Source organism: Amblyomma mixtum, chromosome 2 (genome assembly GCF_055824585.1).
Source record: "Amblyomma mixtum isolate Tamu chromosome 2, ASM5582458v1, whole genome shotgun sequence".
Lineage (NCBI taxonomy): Eukaryota > Metazoa > Arthropoda > Arachnida > Ixodida > Ixodidae > Amblyomma > Amblyomma mixtum.
This window is the reverse complement of record NC_143013.1, coordinates 22,108,996-22,132,743: the sequence shown is the minus strand read 5'-3', so window position 1 is coordinate 22,132,743 and position 23,748 is coordinate 22,108,996. Positions and strand designations below refer to the sequence as shown.

At 48.9% G+C, this 23,748-nt stretch overlaps 1 protein-coding gene across 3 annotated transcripts; it reads left to right on the top strand.

The window, feature by feature from the left end:
- The first annotated feature begins 1,739 nt into the window (after nt 1-1,739).
- On the top strand, nt 1,740-21,484 carry LOC149358661 (uncharacterized). 3 transcript variants are annotated; one of them, XM_089570813.1, is made up of 3 exons: nt 1,740-1,967; nt 16,639-16,745; nt 17,870-21,484. In XM_089570813.1, exons 2-3 carry the CDS (start codon nt 16,679-16,681, stop codon nt 18,256-18,258), a joined length of 456 nt encoding a protein of 151 aa, XP_089426939.1. In that variant the 5' UTR covers nt 1,740-1,967; nt 16,639-16,678; the 3' UTR covers nt 18,259-21,484. The 3 variants fall into 3 exon arrangements, with proteins under 3 accessions (XP_089426939.1, XP_089426942.1, XP_089426941.1); XM_089570816.1 differs by lacking the exon at nt 1,740-1,967 and adding an exon at nt 4,494-4,512; XM_089570815.1 differs by lacking the exon at nt 1,740-1,967 and adding an exon at nt 16,410-16,556.
- The last annotated feature ends 2,264 nt before the right edge of the window (nt 21,485-23,748 follow it).

Here is a 23,748-nt window from a genome sequence, read left to right as displayed (position 1 = left end):
AATGTGCATATGTTCTCTTTCATATACAGGGTGCCCAGGCTAACTTTAGCCAAGGGTTAAAAGATAAAATATTTCAGTTGGGCCAGGGAAACCACTTGCGCACACCTACCAACCGGCTTGCGCATCATAGGCAATTTTTTGTTTTGCAATTAATTAATTAGCAATTAAGATCATTTTTCTGAACGCGTAAATATTCACTTTCGACAGCAAATGGGATAGCAAAGTTGGAGAGCACCTTCAAAAACCCCCATTCTATTTATTTGCGATAAAGAAAGCCTCATGTGTATCGTTTTTTCGAGCTCCAAAGGAAGTCCGCGAAATACAAAAAAAAATCACGTGACGTGACCTCTATGCATGGTCACCGGGCTATGATCGAACGAACTTAGTATATACTACCTCGGATATAACGCACCGCTGAGCCGTGTGACAGCGGCGAACAGCGGTTTGAGATAACCACAGTTAAGTTCGGTAACCGCGGTTACGCTAACCGCGGTTAACTCTGCCCGTGTAACAAGGGTATTAGTATGCCACCTCGGTTGTAACGAAATTAGCGTGCTAACTTCGAATATAACGGATGTATAGATGGGGGGGGGGGTGCCCAAACCTGCAGCTTCACACCTCCAAGCGCAGCCTCCAGCACTTCCGCAACGTGCGGGGCAAAACTGCATGGTAGACACCGACGAGACGAACAGGGCCGGAGAGACGGCTGAAAAGGAAATAGATTTTTTTTTTTTGCTCTCTCACAGTAGTGTCATAAATTGCAGTTTTGCCAGTCAGCAACGGCGGCTGGAACACATTCTGCCTGTGTATGCTGTTCCCGCCTTCGAGGATTTCATGTTTAAATCTCTTTTCCAAGCCGCACCTCAACTGGCTCGGGCAGCGTATAGTCGGTGAGTTAATACCAGCGCCTTCTCTATTAATACTTCGGTAGCACATGTTGCATAAACTTATTAGAAACTGCGCAAGGCATATATCGCGTGTGTTCTACGCTTAATTGTCCTTATCTTTTTCGCGCAAGTACGTCTTTTCAAGAATATTAGAGAGTTTTTGCCAGCGACAGTTATAAACGATCAACACATGCAACGTATGCCGTAACGCAACTTCTAATAAGTTTATGCGACATACGTATACTGCGGGCAACTTCCAACTATAGGCACGTGTGCCTTTCGTTTGTGAATGAATTTTTCGCATAAGTGCCTTCTTTCAAGAATATTAGTGTGTTTATTCTTTTCCAAGTGCGCATGTGCACTGGTAGGTGGGCGCGCCCAACCTGGCTACTGCGCATGCTTGGAAGACTTCGAAGAGCAAGGGCGGATTTGAGGGCTGAAGGCGGCCACTAGCCCTAAGCGAGATATTTTTTATTCGTGAACCACACTGCCCACCCCCTTGTTTTCTGAATGGCGTGTGTGTGTGTTGGGGGGGGGGGGGGGGGGGGGATCCTATTAGCATAAATGCATTTCCGGAGCTTTCTTCTTTAAAAGAAAATGCCTCCCCCGCTACCAATGGGGCTTTCCCATAAAGATGTCTTGCCTCACCCCTTGTCAACCCGTAAACGCGTTCAGAGCTTTGCCTCGTCGACATTGTGTTCACCGTCTTATCTCGAAACGGAGTGGCCAGAGGCGCGGAGATTGTTCGGTCGCTTGCAAGCGATGTACGAACAATACGGACAGCGCAGAGCGTATCGACAGCAGGCATGTGTAAACATGAAATAATGCGAGTACCTTAAAGGGGTCTGCAGATATCACAGCCCTTGACCAGGTATCGCACAAGCTTTCTTCCTTGACACGTAGCCGCAAGCGCCTGCTCACGATAGAGCAGGAAGTTCCGTGTGTGAAATGTATCTGCTGATGACGACGGTGGTCAGATTGCAAAGCTTTCACCCTAACTGCGATTTATCTTGAGTGTCACGAAAGTCACGCAGTTACAGAGAAGGAGTTTCGGACTGCTTGCAAGAATCAAGTTGCTCGGTGAGTATATACAGGGGTGCGCGCACCACCGTACTCTCCACCTCCATGGACGCCCCACTACGCGACCGTTATCATTTTGACCGCGAAGGCACTTTATTTTCTATGCCGTATCACTTTCCATCAGTCCTCCAGCTTTTGTAGCATAAATTCTTATCTGACTTTCCTTCTAATTCTCGTCATTATCCAATGGTCGCGCGCTTGCGGCATCTATGTGGTCCGTTATCTATGACCGTCTCTAACTTCTTCACCGTTTCGTGCTATCTAGCACAAAACGTTCAGTCCCTCAGTGGAGATTGTTATTATAAAAACACCCTATTCTCACTCGTACTGTTCGTTCAAGTTATTGCAACTTATGTGCATAACAATCGTCGTTCATTAAAATGAAATGAAAAGTTTTCGTATTTTCGTGCAAGCTACGTATCAGTGTACAGTCTTGTACTTATTTTTAATTGGTTGTTGAGGAAAGGAAGAGGCGTAGTAGCTCACTTCTCGATGGACACCTCAACCGCGCCGCAAGGGAAGGGATGAAGAGGGAGTGAAAGAAGAAAGAGAGAAAGAGGTGCCGTATAGTGGAGAGCTCCAGATTAATCGCGACCCCTCAGGATCTTTAACATGCGCTGACATCGCAGCACACTGGTACCATTTGCATTTCGCCTCCATCAACGCCGTATAAGTAAATGTACCCGAGGACCGCGCCCTCCACTCTCAATGCAGTATATTGCATATGGTTTGGTTTACGGGGGATTAAGGTCCCAAAGCGACTCAGGCTATGAGAGACGCCGTAGTGAAGAGCTCCGGAAATTTTTACCACCTGGGGCTCTGTAACGTGCACTGACATCGCAAAGTACACGTGCCTCTAGAATTTCGCCTCCATCGAAATTCGACCGCAGCGGCCGGGATCGAACCCGCGTCTTTCCGGTCAGCAGCCGATCGAGTGCCATCACCACTGAGCCACCGCGGCGGCTCTTTCGAGGAAAGGAAATGGAGCAACCTGGCGTTGCCGATGTCGTCGAAAAGAAGTGATAATAAAGCAGAAATTATACCCTTAAGCTCTGTTAGCGTAAGGTGGTAATGTATATGATTTATTAAGGTTGGTGAGGAGTTCTGTTGCACGTGCCATTGGAGCACTTCAGCCACTTCTCGGAGGACACTGTGGAAAACCGATGGAAGGGATGAAAGAGGGAGTAAAGAAAGAAGATAGGAAGAGGTGCCTTAGTGAAAGGCCTCTCAGTAGTGTAGTGAAAACAGAATAACTTTGACTATATACTTTGACCATCTCCGCGTGCTGTGCGTAATCAGCGCACGATAAAGATCTCCAGGTGGTCGAAATTATTCCAGAGCCTTCCAATACGGCACCTCTTTCATTAATTCTTCTTTTACTCCCACCTTCCTATGCTTTTCCTCGCGGCGCGGTTGAGGTGTCCAACGAGAAGTGGAACAGTTACTGCGCCTTTCATTTCCTCAAAGACAAAAAAAAAAAACAATGTGCATCGACATTGCACAGCCCACAGGCGCCTTTTGTGTTTCACTCCTGCGGTTAGGAGAGAAGTATAGTTTTGGTTTGGGCTTTTGGTCCGTTTGATTAGCGAGGGGAGGCAGCGCGATCAGACGAGTCCGCACACAAAATGCACACAGCTAGGACTGGTGCTGAAACTACCAACGCTTTATCGAGACCAAAAGCAGCATTTATATGGCAGCCGCGATCCACGTATAACAAGGAAAAATGTTCTCCACCACAACGTCATCATTCGAGAAACCTAACCACGTTATTGCACGAGCCCACCAAGAATTCCATCGCCGCCAAGACAAACGAGAGTCAGTGACCAGATGATAAGAAAACAGTAAAGAATGAGCTGCGCAAAAGCAAAGCGATGTACCTGACAGTGCTCTCGCTGCTGTTTTTTTGTTGCTCATTCTTCACTGTTTTCTTATCATCTGGTAATAGGCTCTCGTTTGTTTTTTGCGACACTATGTTTCGAATTCTTGGTGTATTCGTGTAATAACGTGTCTTAGGTTTATCGAAGGATGACGTTGTGTATGGAGAATATTTTGCCTCGATTGCTCTTTACATTAACTCTTGTTTCCTTGTTATTACGTGGATCATGGCTGGTATATAAATGCCGCTTTTTGCTGTCTACTTTCAGCGCCTGTCCCAGCTGTCTGCCTTTTGTTTGCAGCCTCATATCTTTTCCCGCCCCCTCCTCTCGCGCAATGCAAACGGAGAGTTGAAAGAAACAAGAGAGTTATTGACGGACTCTGTTATTACCAGAAGATAAAAAAACACGCGCCTGCCGCAGCCATCTGCGCCGAAACGACAACAATGGCTGCAGCAAAAAGCGATACCCCCAGGAAAGGTGGTCGAAACCTGGAGTCTTCGAATACGGCTCTTCTTTCTCTCGCTCCCTCCTCTATCCTTTCCCTCACGGAGCGGCTGAGGTGTGAACTGAAAAGTGAGACAGATCTCGAGCGCCTTTCCTCGAAACCAATCTCCATTTTTTCGATTCCCAAGTCCGGTGCCCACTCATTTCTGGGACCATAAAGCACTGTATGTAACCCTCGTATAATCGTTACGCTTGATCGAATTATCACTACGTTAATCATTTCGCCAGACAGCTAGTGCACTGATTACGTGTCATACCCTGGGTGAATGATTTTTTTTTTTTTTTTTTAGCTGCCTATCACTATAGCCCAGTCGACTTAGTGGCCTTACCGTTCGGCTTCCCAAGGTCGCGGGATAAACTCCGGGCACGACGGCCGCATTTGATGATTAAACGCCCGTGTGCTGTGCAATGTATGTCAGCGCATGTCACGAAACCCTCCACTACAACGTTTATCAGAGCGCTTTGGACGAACCGGGCCGACATTCTTGTGCAGAATTTTGACACTCGTATGCATGCATCCCTCTGTTACTTCTCTGATAACCCGTGCTCAGTGGTTATGGCGCTCAGCTGCTGACCCGAAAGCCGTGGGTTCGATCCCGACCGTGGTGGTCGCATTTTGATGGAGGCGAAATGCTAGATGCCCGTATAACTGAGCAATCAGTGCACTTTAAAGAACCCCAGGTGGTCGAAATTATCCGGAGCCCCCCACTATACGGCATCCATATAGCCTGAGTCGCTTTGGGACGTTAAAACTAAAATCGAAACCATGCAGAGACGTTTATAAAATCTGGCTCAGCGAACCACGCACCTTTCAGCTCCCCCAACAAATGGTCAAAACGTTTTTTTTTCTTTTTTTTTTTTAGTCGCTTCTGTCCTTCAAACCTCGTCAACCACCAACCACAGTGTACCACAGGAACATAGTGCAACAGCAGCCAGTGTAAAGATAGCGAGGCTACAGTGTTCTAGTTCACTATAAGAGAGGCTTTACGGGCTTTACCGATCTACTGAATACCTAAGTGACCACAGTTAGTGCCTCTTCTCTTCTGCGCTGCCACCACGGTGTAAGAATGTATTTAGGTGTTGACACTGCGCTCGGCGGCGCGACCAGGACTTGTTCGCGGCTCCCTGCGCTTCTCTCGAACGCTGACAGATGGCGCTACGCACCCGGGGCCCCTAGTCGCCGAGCTTCGGCAGCCGTAATGCAGATGCCACGGGATCTTTCGGTGCCGCTGCGTGTACGCGTGCTTTGTGAAGTGCGGCAAGACAACGAAGGATTGAAACTGCTGTCGACACCAAATAATTTTGGGCTACTTCGTGTTTTTCTTGCTGAGACTGCATGAATGGGCGGAACAGCAGCGAGGACGCAGCCCTGTGCTGCTTCCGAGCTCGTTATCGAAATGCGTTCATAGCAAATTTTTTTTTCGTTCATCCGCACGACTGCTGTGAGCATAGTTAACTACACTGCCTCTTAAATATAAAAGGTCGGACTCAACGCGCCCACATTTGGCCTGAAGAGCCTACGCGTACATTCAAACATTGCTTGAGCAGTGTATTGCGCCAATGCTGCGAGATGACCGCCGTGTTGAGAACATGGTTAACTTCGGCCACCTGGAGTTCTTTAATTTGCACAGAAACCTCAAGGACGTTTCCGCATTTTGCCTGCATCAGAAATACTTACTCCGCAGCCACGAATAGAACCCGCGCTCTTGTGCTGTATTGCAGAACGCCACTGCCGCTATACACGCGAACGCCGGGACCAAAACAAAAATCCAAGTGTGCATTTGCGGCTTTTTAATAGCAAGTGCAGTCCACAATTAGGTACGCGAAACGCAAATAGTTACTGGAAATGCCACTGGCGTTGTTTCTGCCAATCTTATCCCTCAGGTCGGCACCGCGACGATGCTGAGTGGTTGTCTCTAGCACTAGGCCCGAGAACGTAGGTGTAATGCCGGCTGCGGTGGCCGCGAAACAACGCAAAAGGTGCCCGTGTGCTGTGTGATGTGAAGAATCCCATGTGGTCTAAGTTTGGAGCCCTCCATTGCGGCATCTATTAATGCCCATATGCCCCTTCGGGACATTAACAGCACAATTTGCTTTTTTTTTTGCTCAAATGCGGCCTGAATAGCCATTCTGTTGAACAAACAAATTTATTACTACAAGTAGCCTCTCTGAGAGATGTGATTTCCTGTAGTCACTAGGTTACGCACAAAACACAGTGAATCACAACCTACTGGGCTACTTTCGTGTAATCAAGAGCCAAGACCGTGACTGCAATTGTGATGATCACTGCATTCGTTTATTTGGACGATACACTGAGCGAATCATCCTCTATCATCTAGGATGAGCACAGCTTGGCCTGTTTCTTTTTTTCTTGACACTGCTTTGTCATGACTGCATTGGTGTGCTTACAATGCTGCCTCATACGCATGCTGACATAATAGTGGAGGAGCTGTGCGAGTACTTCTTCCTTGTGATCAGCACATGGGAATGTCATCGTGTATGTATCTATCACTGCGTCTAAGGTGTCCCAGTACACCGTGTGGCAGTCTGCATAGTCAACAAAAAACCGCTCCGTATGCTTTAGAAGGTCAAATATGTTGACGTTAGGGTGGGTAAGACCCCCTCTGGTCTTCACATTTGTTAGAGCTGCTTCAGCAAAAGAATTATTTTTTACGCTGAAGGCTGACAAGCAAGCAGCGCAGCTGGTAACCCTTCGCATCTTTCTGCACAAAAAACCGGTGACATAATAAAGTATGCAGTCTGTAATTTGCCCTCCGTCTGATTTGTGTTTCCGAACGATATCTTCACATTCCCAGTCTTCTACTGAAACTAGATCGTCTAGCTTTTCTTTAATTTGATTGATGAATCCAGGGCATGATGCCACTTTGTCGTCTGTTCTAATGAGGGCCCTGAAATATGACGCATCCAGCAATGGTTCCTCACCCTCGACGACTTTGCAATTGCCATACTTCGGAGGTTTAAGGATACTGTAGATCGACAGCGTCTGGTAAAGCTGCATAAAGGTGGGCATCGAAGGGTGATCATTCTGGCTTCCTGCCAACCGTATTTTGCCAAAGAACTGCTCGATAGGATCTTGGTTCATTTTGTTGGTTAGGACATATTTGAAGTTGTGGCAATCAAGCAGCACCTCACAAAGATCCAAAGTGGACTTCAATGTGACTCGAAGTCCCTCGCAAGTGATCTTTGTCAAGAACATGTCTTTTATAATGTTGCCACTTTCCAGTTCTCTTTCCCAGCTGTCCAGCCAGTCAATTCCATGCTTGAGAATTGCGAGGTCTCGGCTGTTCCTTGTGATCCCTTCTGCTGGAAATCGCTTGTTCAGTGCATCAAACAAATTGTTTAAAAACAACGTGAATTCTTGAGTTTTCTCGCTGCCTATGAGTTTGCGGATACCTTGTTCCCGATAAAACTGAATACCCGCCGCCATGGAGCCGCTTAAGACTTGGGTGGCTAACTTCACACGCATCTTCTCACAGTTACTCGGGTATATGTGAGAGTGCGTTATTTTCGGGCAGACTTTTAGGCCCCCCGCGTTGGCAACGTCTTCCTTGTAGACTTCAGCATAGTACTCCCACTTGATCCACTGTCCTTCGTTTTTCAAGTATCGCTGCTGCTTAAGTCTATTTCTCACACACTTAAACAAGTGTGGAGTGTCAGAAAACGCAAAAACTTTTCTTTCAGGGTCAACTGGGTGCGTGAACGAGTTGCAGCTCTCCTTGAGGCTTCCATTAACACCTAGAATGTTGCACATGCTCCTGTTTGTTGACGCGCCATCACAGACAAACCCATGAATCTTTGCACCGGCTTCTTCGAGCATCACAATAGCTTGGAGAAGCAACTGAGCGAGAATGGAGCCTCAGTTCCGCCTCAAGCTTTTTTTTTCCTTTTAGAAGTCGCACTTTGGACCTGTAGCAGGAAATTCTTGCCTTCCGCAAAAGGTCAATGCGGGCTTTTTTGGAAGGGCTGCTTAAAAGACGAATGTGCTTCATTTCTCCTCTCTTCTTCATACGGGAGTAATGTATCCGGAGTGTGTCTTTCAATCTTTCGCAACGGTCGCAACTTGCTTGTTCAGAAAATAACATGCAGTTTCTGTGCCGCCACACGCCACATGCGTCGATATATGCACACTCGGGTTGGATGTTGTGGTACATCTCGCCACCGGGGCCACCAGCGCATACGTGCAGGTTGTGAAACTTGTGAATCACACTCTCCAAGTCGCTTAGGCCGCATGGAACAACATCGCCGCTTATGGCGTTGACAGTTATAGGGTGACCATAAATGAAGGCACGCAGTGACAGCATTCCGCTGGATGAAACTGTAGCATCTAATGACTTCCTCAGGAAAGGTGCCTGGTCGCGTTTCTTCGCCAAAGCCACTTCCGTGAAGACTACAGCCTCCACACCAAAGCTATCAACAACTTGTGTTGCCCACGAGGTTCCTGGAAGTTGAATGCTGGATACATAACTCGAGAGACATGAAAATGTGAGCGGTTCCTTTTCATCTTGGCCGCTGACAGACACTCCCTCGTGACTTTCCTCGACTAATCCGAGGCTGCTGCATGCTGCCAATGGTGCTTCAGTCTGGACGTGACACAATCCATCTGGACCACCCTGATGTGGACTCGTGTGGTTGTCCTGACGAAAAATGAGAGAAATTATATCAGTGGAAATGGAGTTAAGGTATTGTTATAAAACATATGCTACTATCAAAAGCAGCCAAACCCAAAAAGCTACAGGCAAAAGTTTCGCGACTGCTTCAAAAGCTAAGGGCTTAATCATGCTGTATGTTAACAACAGCTAAATTATTTAATGTCCTGGGCTGGGCAGTTACTATTAACCTGTATTGCAAGCAACTGTATCTCGTTATCCAGGGGCACCTATAGGTATCTATGGCATGCCGGGAGGACCGATACGGTTAGCAGAAAGTTATGTACAGGGAACACTAAGCGCCTAGAATATTAAGTACCCGGAGGAGTGCAGAAGAGAACAAACCTTAACGTCATGAACGCCAAGGAAGACGGAGGTGGCACTTGAGGAGGTGCCTCCAAGTTCCATGGTGGGAGAAGGGCACGTTCCTTGATCACTCCACTCACATGTCTGCAGTTTCTTCTGAGGGCTCGATGATGGATCGGTGCCTTTTTGTTTTTCACAGACCGTCCCAACGGGCAGTACGACAGCGGCGGGAGCGGGCCGCTTGCTTGACTGATCGCCACACCTGGCCGTAGACTGTCGTTTTCTAGGAGGCTTTCTTGACCTTGTCGGTTTTGTCAGATATTTCGGACACCCGGGAAAAATACTGGGCACAGCATTCGCCGACAGCACCGGGATCTTCTTCGGTACATTTAAAAGTACCTTGCCATTGAACTCGGCATAGTACGATTTTGATATTGTGAGGACTACCATATTATAACTTCTCCGACGCCCCTTCGAGTGCACGAGTGCGCCCCAGCCCCGCGCGCACCTTGGACTTGCTTTCTCTCGCTACGCGTCAACGGCATGCCGCGCCCCGCGCGCACCTTGGACTTGCTCTCTCTCGCTACGCGTCGACGGCATGCCGCGCGCCAGCGCCTCACATTTAGTTCAGTCGAGAGTGGTACGCGCATATCGCGCATATCCCGAGGGAGGCCGCTGGCTTGCCAGCGCAGTTAGGCAGTCGGTTGAGTGCCACCGGGCTCGCCGGACGCCCATGGCGGTTCTCAAATAAACAGTTATACTTTTGCACCTGTGTCTTCGTCTGCCCGGACACCCATCCGCCTCACATTTGGCGCAGTCGATCTTGGACCATGCTGGGAACGTCGACAGCTGCCCGCCTGGTGAAGTAATCCGCCGAACTGTTTGCCCAGCTCGCTTCTCCGGTGGTGCTGTACTTGTTCCCGCCATTTTGTCGCTCTCCCGCCAAATGAAGCCATTCGCCCGCTTCACCCGAATCAGCTCGCCTCTTCGCCTGTTTGCCTTGCTACGCCGACCTGTGTGATGCCTGCCTGCTTGATGAAGCACCTCGCCCGCCCTGCCTGAACTTTTTGTCCTGCTCGCCTTGCGTTTCTACGCCTGCCTGTGTGTTCGTGTTTCTTCACGTGCGCTACCCCGTCGACCGCCATGCCCCTCGTAAACTGGAGCGAAGCTACTCCGGAGGACCTCGCCGGCTTTACAGCGGATTATCTCCGCGAAGAGCTCACTCGCCGAAACCTTGATGCTACCGGGTCGAAGGAAGAAATAATAAATCGCCTGCTCGCCGATATTGCCAAAAACCGCCCAACGACGCCACCTGGCCATTCCCCAGACTCCGTAGCATCCACCCAGCGCCCTGACCATGCACTGCCTTCGCCGAGTCTCGATACCACAGAGCTTCTTGCGGGCTTAGTGCAACAGCTCCTCCACGTGTCTCAACGCCCCGTAGCCCCAGTCCAGGTTACAACTCTGCCAGACCTATCCGGATCGCTTCCGACATTCAGCGCTGACGGCAGCATCTCAGCGGCCCACTGGATCGAAGAGCTCGAGCGAACTCGAGACCTGGCTTCGTGGGAGCCTTCGACTCTTCTCGCCGTCGCCCTTGGGAAACTGCGCGGAGCCGCGGCTGACTGGAAAGCCGTCATCGGCCGTCAGTGCCCAACATGGATAAGCTTCAGGCAAGCCTTTCTCGATCAGTTCAGCGACAAGCTCACCTTGTTGCAGTGGCAACAGTCAGTTACCTGTCGCGTTCAAGCCCACGGAGAGAGTCTCCTAAACTACTCGCTGGCTAAATTTAAGCTCATTTCTGGGTGCCCAGTCGACCTCAGCGACCCTCAGCGCATAGAGTACGCCCTTCACGGAATTGCCGACGCGAATCTTGCCACCACCATTGCAGCCCAACGCCCAACAACAGTCGCCGCGTACATGGATATTGTCACGCAACTGGACCAAACAATAAGTCATTCATTAATTCGACTCATGCGACCAGAGAGTTCGAGTGCCAAGTTCTCAGTGCACAGAGTGCAAGCCCCACTACGGAACCCAGGTCGTACAAATCCCCAGATAGCTGCAACCAGAACAGATCGACCACAACGCATTTCAGCTCTTCCACCAGACCAGCGAGATGCTTGGTACAATACAATCTCCTCTAAGCACGGCGCCCCTGCCTACCGCCCTGGAGACGACCTTAGTAAGGCTATCTGTTTCAACTGTCGCCAACCAGGACACCTGTCTGCCAAGTGCACTGCGCCCAGAGCTCCACGCCAACAACCTCCGGGCAACGCCAAACCCCATACTACTGCCATGTCTTGCCTCGAGGGATCACTGGTTCAGTGTGCTGTGATAGAAGCTCATGTCGCAGGTGTCGGAAAAGTTGATGCGTTCCCCGACAGCGGCTCCAAGCTGACAATACTGTCCCAGGACCTTGTCACATCGTCTGCATTGTCGCCTTGGACGAAGCCACCCATCTCCGTCGTCGGTGGTGGTACGGTGACACCAGCAGGGATAATATCTACATGCATCTCCATTGGACCTATCTCCGCGGTGATAGAGGTGACGGTACTCCCACGTAACCCGCTACCTCTGATCCTCGGTGAGGACTGGTTTGAAGCTGCCCATGCCGAACTCGTCGTGAAGCCACCCAAGCCAACAGAAGTCCACCAGCCGAGCACAAACACCATCCTGCTCTGTAATGAAAAAGTGTTCCCGAGAATGTCGAACGCTGTATTGCCACGCACAATGACCCAGTCCCCGTTTGCTCCAACTCACTTCGCCATTGGAGGCTTACAGCTCGAGCCCCTTCCAGATGTAAACCAGCCACCGTGGCTTTCACTGGCATGCCACGAAATAGCACCTCAGGATAACGGTGTCGATGAAAAGACAGCCGAGCCACCCAACTGTGCAGGCAGCTCATCATTGGAAGAAACGAGTCTCATCCTGCGTGAAGCACAGATAGGCAAACAGCTAGACAAAGAACAAGCAGCCGTTGTCCGAGATGTTCTTCAGCAACATATAAAGCTTTTTGCCTCTGATGACAATGATTTGGGCCTCTATGAGGGGGCTGAACACTCCATCGATCTTGCCCCTGGAGCCGTGCCATATAGCCGACAACCGTACCGTTATGCTGCTGATGATAGAGCATTCATTGAGAAGCAAACTGACGAGCTCTTAAAAAGAGGCATTATTGTGCCATCCACAAGCCCATGGGCCTTTCCGGCAGTTGTTGTTTCAAGAGGTACCAAAAAGCGGCTCTGTGTAAACTACATCCCTCTCAATAAGCAGACTGTCAGCATTGCCCAGCCCCTGCCCCGTTCCGAAGACATTATGGACGATATCGCTGGCTGCTCCCTCTTCGGAAGTGTAGACCTGAAATTCGCGTACTGGCAAATTCGAGTACGAGAGGAAGATCAGCCTAAGACGTCATTCATAACTCATCATGGCACCTTTCAGTGGACTAGGATGCCATTTGGACTTAAGAACGCCCCTGCAACTTTTCAGAAAGCCATGCAAAACATCTTTCGACAGCTGAGGCCGCGACATCCAAAGTGTGGTGTTCGAGTATATCTCGATGATGTCCTTCTCTTTGGCACCAACTTCGCCGAGTTCGTGGACCTGCTACAGGAGGTCCTTACACTACTGCTGAGAAGTGGCTTCAAAGTGACACTTGCCAAATGCCAGTTTGCAGTACCGTCGTTGACATTCTTGGGTTACGTTCTCTCCCAAGACGGCAAACAGCCAAACCCTGCGAAAGTGGAGGCGATTCTGAACATGCCCAGGCCAACAAATGCGAAGTCTGTCCTATCCTGGCTACAGACGGCAAATTTTTACAGACGGTTCATACCTAACTTTGCCAAAATTTCAGCACCCCTGCAGGCAATCGTCAGAACAGGAGTTTTCACTTGGACTGCAGCTTGCGATTCTGCATTCCAATCGCTTCGCCAAGCACTAACAACAGCCCCCATACTTGCTCACTTTGACCCCGCCGCGCCAACTACCGTGACAACGGATGCCTCCGCTTTGGCACTCGGAGCTGTGCTGTCTCAACGCCAAGGTGCTAACGAAGTTGTCATCGAATATGCCAGCAGAGCTTTGTCAGCGCCAGAAAAGAACTTACACAGCAATGTTTGGGAGTGTCTGGCTGTTCACTGGGCGATTTGTTTGAAGTTTCGCCCCTACCTTCTCAACAGGAAGTTTTGCCTTCTGACGGATAACTGGACCGTGGCCTGCCTTACTAACAACATTAAGCCGTCACGTCGATTTACTAATATGCTCATGGACCTTGTCGAGTTTGACTTCACTGTTCAACACAAGCCGGGAAAACAGAATGTGGTTGCGGACATGCTTTCACGCCTTGCCTGTGCCACCATTGAGCCCATGACAACATTGCGTCAACTCCAGCGGGAAGATCAAGAATGCTCATCCATACGCCACAAGCTGGTGAATGACGGCGACGGGAGCGCAGACTTCCTCATCGTGGACGATATTCTGTATCGCAACACACATTCGGACTTGAACACAATTGTTGTGCCCGCCAAGCTGCGCCAATCTGTTCTTGAACTGACTCATGATAATGGCGGCCACATGGATGCAAAGCGTACACTTAGGAAAGTGCAAGACCGCTATTGGTGGCCACGAATGACCAGCACTGTGACTGAGTACGTTCAAGGCTGTCAGATTTGCCAGTCTCACAATCGTCCTGTCTCAAGAAATGTAGGAAAAATGTGTTTTATGCCCACAGCGGAAGTGCCATTTGCTGCTATTGCATTGGACCACATCACCATGCCTCCTAATGACAGCAACCATAAGTACATCCTCAACGTAATAGACTTTGCCACTCACTTCATTGTACCCGCTGCAGTAGTCACAACAAGCACCAAAGAAGTAATCCACCATCTGTACTCGGTGTTCTACCGTTATGGTGTCCCCAATGACTGTTTGTCAGATCACGGCCGCGCTTTCGACTCCCATGAGTTTAAACGTTTTCTGAGACTACATGGCATTGATCAACACTTTTCTGTCCCGTACCGTGCGTCCAGCAACGGTCTCGTAGAGCGCAGTAACGCAACTCTCGTCTCCGTGCTCAAGAAGACATGCAGCGCTGAACCATTCAGTTGGGAAAGAAAGCTTAATGCGGCAGCCTTTGCCGTCAACACTGCCATAAACGCGAGCTTGGGATTTTCGCCCTTTGAACTTCTACATGGGTATGTTCCCAAACTGCCAACAGAGAAATTCCGCCGCGAAGCGACAACCAACTTTGAGACAAGGCTGATAGACCTCATCGAACATCGCTCAGAGGCACATGCAAATTCAATTCAAGCTCAACAAGAACGAAAAAAGCGCTACGACCAAACACATCGCGATACCAACTTCCAAGTCGGTCAGTACGTGTGGCTTCAGCGCCAAGAGCCCATTACAGATGGCACGTCCAAGCTTGCCGCCAAGTTCAAGGGTCTTTACAGAATAGTCGACCAAAAGACGCCTGTCACCTTCGTAGTTCGTCGCGCCACTGCCCATCCTGCCAGTACTTCATCAAGGGACGAAAGGACTGTTCATATGAGCCAGATCAAACGATTCCGGCCACCGTATATCGATCAAGTCTTGCTAGACCCACATCCAACGCCACTTCCATCGTCAACCGAAAGTGCTGTGCACAGTGAAAATGGTGACATACCTGAACTCCCTCCCGAAACATCTGACTGTGTTTCTCAGAACACTGAGAAAATTGCTCAGGCAGAGCAGCTCGCCCGTGTTTCCAATCGCCCCCGGCGTCATATTCGTCCGCCGAGGTGGCTGGAAGACTATGAGAACTAAAGTAAGAGGATGGGAAATTTTTTAAAGAGGGGTGGGATGTGAGGACTACCATATTATAACTTCTCCGACGCCCCTTCGAGTGCACGAGTGCGCCCCAGCCCCGCGCGCACCTTGGACTTGCTTTCTCTCGCTACGCGTCAACGGCATGCCGCGCCCCGCGCGCACCTTGGACTTGCTCTCTCTCGCTACGCGTCGACGGCATGCCGCGCGCCAGCGCCTCACATTTAGTTCAGTCGAGAGTGGTACGCGCATATCGCGCATATCCCGAGGGAGGCCGCTGGCTTGCCAGCGCAGTTAGGCAGTCGGTTGAGTGCCACCGGGCTCGCCGGACGCCCATGGCGGTTCTCAAATAAACAGTTATACTTTTGCACCTGTGTCTTCGTCTGCCCGGACACCCATCCGCCTCACAATATCATATGCTCGGGAAAGTGCTTCGCGCAGACGTGGTCGCTCGGTTGCAATATCCTATCTGCTCTGGGAATTGCCCGGCGCCAAAGTTCTAAGCGAGCAGGCTCCGACGGAGCTTTAAAAAGTGAAACTTGATCCGGACAACTCCGGTAGCCCGAACTGCAGTTGGGTACGAAGCACTTCTTACCCATAATTGCGTCTAGCAGACTTCTGGACCTGGATGAAGTTGACAGGTGTGTCACAGCAACAAACAACAGATCACAGACACAATGCACATAGGCCGCGACGACCGTCCATGGCGTCGGCCCGCGCCACCACGTGCGTTTCCACAACTGTCAATCCGGCTTGTGCCAAACCGCGACACAAAAAGCTAGTTCTAGCAAAATTTGCTCGTCCACGATGGAAGCTGACGACGTGGAAGCTGAGATCGTGGTGTTCACAGCTTGTGATGCACTCTCTCAGCCCAAAACATCAACCAACGCAGCCTAAAAGGGCACCTAGTAGTAGTAGTGAAAACATTTATTTTTTTTTTTTTTTTTTCAAAAGGAAGAGTTAGGGAGTAGGGGGATGGGGATAGATAGATGTGGAGCTTCAGTGGTCGGTATTCCCTAGTCCAGGATCCCGTTGGCCTCCGCCGCTGCCTTGGCCCTCGTCACCAGCATAAGCTGTGTGCTCGGGTCCTAAAGCAGGGCACGCCGCTTGCCGCACCGAAAGCGAAGGGCCTCTGCTCCGCAGCGCCCCCGCGCCGCTGCGGTCGGCGCATGTACTAGAGGGCGAACACAATCTGTGCGCGCTCTCCGCCGCGGCGGGCGGCCAGTGTCAACACCTAAATATATTCTTACACCGTGGCTGCCACAGACCACAGTGACCACAGTGCCGCTTGCAGCGCCGCCACCGCCACTGCGTTACGGTCGCTAGTGTAATGCAGCGCTAGCAGCGTCAACCGTGTGCAGTCCGCACCGTGTTCCGTCATTCCGTTCCGTACGCGTCTCTCCTCTCTCCGCACGTCAACACGTACCGTGGTGTGTGATATCCGCGAGACGTCTGCTTCACGTCTCGTCCTGTCGAATTTTGCGCCTACAAGGTTTATTTTGAATTCCGCAGCACCCAGGACTTCATTCGTACACCTCAAGTGCCGCAAACAATGAAGCTGCTAGCTGCCGGTGTGCTGCTTTACGGGCTATGGGCCGTAGCACGTTGCAGCGATTCCGGTGAGTACGTCGTAGCTGGCGTTTTGTCGTTATCTTTTCTCTTCAAACCCGCTTCTTTTGTGGAGCAGTTCTGCTAGGGGATGCTATTCGATCGTCAGCCAAATAGCGCCTTTGACATATGCGGTGGTTGCGACTAGCGTGTGGTTGAATGACCGCCGGGGGCGAGCAGCCAGGCGCCTCGTTACGGATCGTAGTGCAACGCGTTTCAGCTGTGGTAGCGCTGGTCGCCGGTCTTTCGAGACAAGACGCCCCCTTCACGCGATCAGGTGGTAGTACCGCCAACTGCACGCGCTCCACCTGCTTGTCGGGGCTACGCGACTTTTGTCGCCCAGTCAGTCCAGCGCTCATACGACCACGCGACTTTTTAGCTGTCTGTACAACCAGCATTTTGTTGTGTCATCGAAACAGGCTTCTAACCCGTCGACGATAAGATTGAGATCTGGATCGTGTTACAATATACGTGCATTTTCAGCAAAATGCACAAAACCGCTAGTACGGAAAATTCGCTTCTGTATGGGCCGTGGTAGGCGCGCATTCATACCCTTCCCAGAAGTCTCAAACATGTTGATGTAATCCGCAGGTCATGCGCACATATAATGGTACGCTACCTGTGCAAAAGTTTTGAACTTTCTTCACGCCACGCCTGCTGAGCTCATCCACGAGTTTTGCGTTATATGTTAAATTATTTTTGGTGATTAAAAAGTAATATTAGCAAGGCCGTAAGTAGACGGCGCAGTGGTAATGAACGGGAAAAGCGTTTGAAGTCGCGTCAGAGTTGTCAGAGTGCAGTGTGTGCTTACATTCTTGGTAGTAGCAGTCACTTTGTGCGTAAGTAATGAAATAAAGGTTCATTTTTCATGACTCTGAATGGCACTATGTTGGCACACGAAGTACTTGGCTGTTGCTCTGCAGTAGTGATCGCAAGTGTCTGATCTATGCTTTAAGTGCATTATGAAAAGGTTCCTGATCTATAATATTAATTTGGTTAGTCATTACTACTACTTTGCCTTCCTCACACATGCCACTGTGCATTGTACTTCTTTCCTCGCAGCACTGCTGCTGCTGTTTTTATTGCTGTGCAATTCAAGCTTGTGAGAGATTTAAAGTAACGTGATATTTTCCAGGATTGTCAGCCTTGGATCCCAATATTACAACCACCACTGCACCACCACCACCAGTTACTGTAACAGCAGCACCAACATTACCGCCGTCGACGCCAGCTAACATGTCAACTGCTCCCACCACACCTCACACACCGGCACCTACAACTCTTCCACCAGCGCCAAATACTACCACTGTTACAACGCCATCGCCCACTGTGCCAGTCACAAATGCCACCACAGTGGCACCTACTACGGCTGTTCCACCGACTGCTCTGCCTCCTCCTGAGCGGCACTTTGACACGCTGAGCTTCCTGGGAGGTATCATCCTGACCTTGGGATGTCTGGCCATCTGCTATGTGGGATTCAAGTTCTACAAGGCTCGCACAGAGCGCAATTACCACACACTCTAGAGAAGGATTCATTCAGTGCCCCAGTTGCAGGTGTCTCTACTACAGTCTAGTGCAAGGCAGGGCAATTTAGCTGCATTTGGTCAACTGCCAAACCTCTGAACCAGTGTGCTGAACCATCTGTCAAATCATGCAGGTGCTTGCTGCAACACTGCAGATGTTGGATTTATTTTTTTTTTCCCATCTTTTTTTCCCTTCCATTGCACAAATGTGTTGCGGTCACATGATATTTGCTGCAACACTGGAAAGCAGTTCCCCGCCAGACCACAGCCTTAGTTGCCTCACCAGATTGTATTTTAGACATCTGTATAAGGGGCCTGTTATTTCTGTGATGTGCTGTATACTTGAGTTGGCCAGCAGCAGTGCCTGTTAACCAACCCTTTGTCGTATTTTTTGTTTGTTTGTTTCCCAGACAAGAAAGGGAAGTTGCATAGTGTGTAAACCAGGCCATAGTCTAGATGACTTTGACAGCACACTAAAATAAACACTCAATGGCCCAGGCATGCGCACCATTGTTTACTGCTATTGTTAAGACTGTGCATTGATTTGGCAAAGTTTTTGGAGTGGGTTCATGTCAAGAATTGTATTTTTTTGTTAGGAAAGAGAAGCTGCTGGCGGGGTTATGGCTTTTGGGCTCTGGCAATGCTGTTGTTTACCGGCGCAGTCTTAAAAATAGCTTCCAGTACTCTTTTCTTATTCAGTGTGTGAACAAAAAGGTATTCAGAAACAGCGTGGAGTGCACTTAGGGCATGTGCCTTCGCCTTGTTGATCTTATCAGAGGGAAGAGAAAAAATGGTTTAGATTATTCCTGCAACCTTTGATCTGTAAAGTTGCTCTTTAGTGGAAAGCTTGGGGTACACTTAAGTTGCTGCTTTTGGTTATTGCTTGGAGGTGCTTCACCATGATTTCATAAAATGAATAGCAACGCATTAGTCCTCGGTTGCTGTAGTGTGATCTGGTAAAAAAACAAAAAGGAGCATTTTACCAGATAAGTTGACAATTCTGCGAACTTATTTGCACATATGGACCACCGGCAATCATGCTTACTGGCGAACATTAAAAGCACTCCTTGCAGTGTTTTCAATGGCAGTTGGGGTGTGATTTTAAGTTTCAGTACAAGGCACTAACTTTGATAATGTTTTTCTTTTATGATAATGTAACATCAGCATCAGAAACTTTTCGGGGGGTTAGCCAATGTTGTATGTATATGAGCCTGTGTAATGTACCGCATACCATCCTGGCTTGTTTCAGAGCTGGTGGCCTGGTACGTGGAGGTGAAAAAATTCCTACAGACAATATATTGAATGAAGTTGTGTATTATAAAGAAAGAAAGGTCAGCAATAGAGCTTGAACAGAAGGCTTGCATGACTAATTTATTCTTTTCCACGACTGAAGTATTCTGTCTTCTTCGAGAGAGTGGTCGCCAGTTTCTTCCGAGCTTGTGTATTGACAAAGCCAGCACTCATACTGTGGATTGTTAGTATCATCAGCTAGGGGCATTGTTCTGCAAGGGAGTCACTAAAGTGGAGTGGTATGGGGCTAGTTACTGAGAGCTGCGCAGTGCAAAATTGCACTGCCAACCTCCTGGGATGACTTGTTTGAATCTTTTGCTGAACGGTAGTGAGCAGGTTTTTCATGGGCTGCCATGTTCTGTACCTGTCTCTTTGTGGCATAGTTTGTGGAGGTGTGTGCTTGAATTTGACTAAATGTCCATGCGTGCATGTGCGGCATTGCATCCATCCTGCAGAGCACTGCTTGCAGTTGTAGGTTTGAAGTAGGAGTGGTACATTGCACTCTTGTTCTTGCAAACTTCAGTGTTCTCTCGGTGAAGCATATCAGCTTGACAAATGACTTCTCATGGCACTTAGAAGTGCTTTGTGGGGGCTGTTCTCGGGTCACAAATGGTTGGCATCAGGATCAAAATGATGTGTGGCTTTTATATCTTGTCATGTATCCACTGTGTGGTGTCAGTGTATTTTCTTTATAGTTCACGGCATATTGTGCCATTTGACTATGGTGTTACGTCTCTTGAGCATAAAGTGCCGCTGTAACCCTTGGGAAAAGTGTGGGAAGCTCTGGGCTGCTGTTAGCAGCTATGTCTTGCAGGTGTGAATGGGGCTGCCTTGCCCAACATGTCAATGCCGTCCATTTGGCACCGCATGGGACAGGGTGTGTTGTGATGCGACGTGCTCGGAGGCAAGGACATTTGCCCACCCGTGGATTACCTGTCTGGGACACTGTCACGTCAAGCCTGTGCCTCATTTCTGTGAATTGTTTTGGAAAGAAGCTAAACATAGCCCTCAACCTGTTGTGGCAGAAAATGAGTTAAATTATTTTTCTTCTGAGTCAAGCTATGGCCAGTCTATAGTGGTGTGGACAGCTTAGTTTTGTGAAGCATCAGTTTCCGTGCAGTGCTTAGTTTTGCAGTTGGCATTGTCCTTAAAGTGTACTCTGTTTTGGTGAACCTAGCGTATCTTCTGTACTTAACGTGTGGTGTGCCTGGCACAGTCTCCAGTTTTAGTCCAAATATGATTTAAGGAATGATGCATACTTTTGTATTGCACTTGATGTTCTTGTGGTGAACCCTAAAGCATTTGCATGTTTGACTTAACCCACTGTTGTAAATAGGTGTACAGATACCTCCACAGCATACAGTTTACAGAGCTGTACATTGCCTGTGTGTTGTAGGCAGCAGAAATAGAAAAAAGAAATGAAGCTTCCCTACTTCAGCTTATGTGGCCACCTGTATGAAAAGCGTTGTTAGTGACTCAGAGCTAATTTTCTTGCACATGTCAACTGCTAGGTGTGCTGTGGGGCTGACATTCTTCGCCTGTGGTGCAAAGCACATGCCTCTGTTTTTGTTTCCACTGCAGGGTCTGAGCTTTAGCCTTCTTTTATTGAGTGTATTGTGTTTTTATTTCTAAAGGTGTAGAGAAATGTTGTTGAATTTAACTGCACAATGGTGGTTGGGTTGTTTTAGTCGAGGTTATGAACACCTGTCCTCTTTTAAGCGGCTGTTGTAGCGTAGCGCTTCAGTGGCTTTTGATGGCAGACTTGTGAGATGTGTTCAGTTGATGCAATGTTTTATGTAGTGCTCCGTTTCTTCTTTTTGCTGTGATGTTTATTTACGGTTTCAACTTGAGCATTGTTTGCATCTACCCATTTTGATGTAAATAAACTTAAGTACAGTTTATTTTGAAAGCAGAAATAAAGTCACTCTTTTCTTACATTATGATGTCCTGGCACACTAACTTCTTGCACAGATGGAAGCTAGCTTATCAACAACCTGTTGGAATGATTAGAGCCCAATTCAGCTTTTCTGAAGTGTGGAGTGAAATAGGAGAGGTTGGGGAATGGTGCCACTAGTTTTCAGACTAAAGTTCATCCAAATCATAATGGAATGGACACGAATCGACCCTATCTCTCCTGCGGTTGTGAGAACTTATAGTTACGACCTTTGCCTATTGGCATGAGTAATTAAATTACACTGGTTGTCTCCAAGCATGGCCTGAAAGTATGACCGTATGACGTAGCTACATAGCTTAATACTGTTGTCATGTATGTTTTTTTTTTTGCAGACGCTGCAGTTCATAGAAAATAGCTGAAAAGGTCATGTTAGACTGTACAAATGTCTGTTTTGCAAAAAAATTTATGGCTGGGCTGGTTGGAATGAATTTGTTGTTTTGTAGTGTCCAGAAGTGGACACGGATAAGTAAGTGATGCATTTGGATATATAAGAAGTGGTGCACAAATACAGCAGTCTTTAGCAAAGTGTGGAGAGTGGACAGCTCAACTGCACTGTGAGGAAAGGGTTTATGGGTATGGAATAGACAACAAAAGAGTCCCCACACAGTGTAGGGCAATAATGGGTGCCTCCTACCCCATTGCTCTACCCACAATCGAGGTGATAGAAATACAGAGCCCACCATGCATACAGACAACAAAGGAGTCTCCACACAGTGTAGGACACAGTGCCCCTACCACATTTGAGGTGGTAGAAATACAGAGCCCACCACCACAGCCTGTCTTGCATACTGCAGCTTTGGGAGGTTGAACCAATACCTCCTAGAAAGACTTTCTAGGAGGTATTGGTTGAACCCTACCTACCGTACTGCCACTACCCATATTAGCTTTTCCCAGCAGGCGGCGACACTAGGCTGGCAGGCGACGATGGTAACATTCGTAGCAAACGCTGGCTGCGCGTGCGCAGTGGCCGCCCGCCCTTGCCACCGCACGCGCGCAGATCTATCCGCTCCTTATGAGGATAGGAAAGTAGTGTTTTTTTTTTAAATTTCATATGCAGTATAGTGCATATCTTTATCGTGAAGACTTAATTCAAAAAATGGCTGGCGGTTTAGCGCTGCTAGGCATGAAATATTGAGCGAGAGCACTGTTTTTTTGCAGGTGGACGCCACCGCCACGTTCCTCTATCGGAACGCGACTGAGGCACTGAAGTGTTCACTTACCCTGGGAAGAAATCATGCGCCTTTCCTTTCCTCAGAATCAACGGAGTCTAAACCTTCCGCTGGTTTCGAACAAAGGAAAGGCGCATAGCTGCCTCAATTTGTAGGCGGACGCCACCGCCTACGCACAGCGCGATTGAGGCGTCCACTGACCCAGTTGTTACCCTTGATACTCAGCTTCACACAGACACCGCTCAAACCCGGGGTGTGCGGCTAGTAGTGCTTTCGCACTAAAAATTTTCCCGCTTCAACCGCTGGCTCGTTTGCGGTGGTGAAACTGCGCAAAGAGCTTGGGTATGGCGGTAACTTTTAGCTTGTAGAAAGTTTGGCAACGATACTTGTGTGGTTCAGCCGCGCATGATGCACAGTCTGTGGCGCGATTGAGGAACAAAAAACCGCCAAGGTCGGGTGTTTACCGGAGTGCGTGCTAACGCCATCTGTTGTTTGCAGAGGACAGCGCCATGATGCGAAAGGCGCCGAAGCGAGCGTTGCAACGTGCGCTCGTCCTTAGATGACGCCACTGCTGCCTTTCGGCGGCAACCTGGCGCATTTGCATCATGCGCGGCTGAGACAGATAAATACCGTTGTCAAAATTAATAAGAGACTCAAGTTACCGCAATACCCGAGCTGTGTGCGTAATTTCATTGCAAATGGGCCATCGGTTGAGGCGGGAAAATTTTAAAAAGGCAAGTATCACTGACACATGCGTTCTCTGCAAGGCAAAAATACGATTTATGCGAAGTTAAAGGGCGTCGGACCCAGGGCCAGGGCCACTAAGAACACTGAATACGTGTACAACGATAATTCACCCATTTGGTGGTAAACATGGAAAGCATCCTTACAAACTGAGTGAAAATATCATTTAACGTGGCATTAATCTGCGATAATCCACTCTACAGAAGAGGAGTCGTGTGAGTGGTAATGTTATGTACGCGTTAACCGGCAATGCGAACTTTATTTCTGAAGTGCAGATATTTGAGACCTTTGACGGGCTCGAAATTCGGCTTAGCTGGCTTAGCTCAGCTTGACT

Excerpts from the sequence above, each read along its gene's own strand:
- LOC149358661 (XM_089570813.1), top strand. The coding sequence starts at position 16,679 with ATGAAGCTGCTAGCTGCCGGTGTGCTGCTTTACGGGCTATGGGCCGTA. Across the intron at positions 16,746-17,869 it reads AGCACGTTGCAGCGATTCCG|GATTGTCAGCCTTGGATCCC; the intron begins GTGAGTACGTCG and ends GATATTTTCCAG.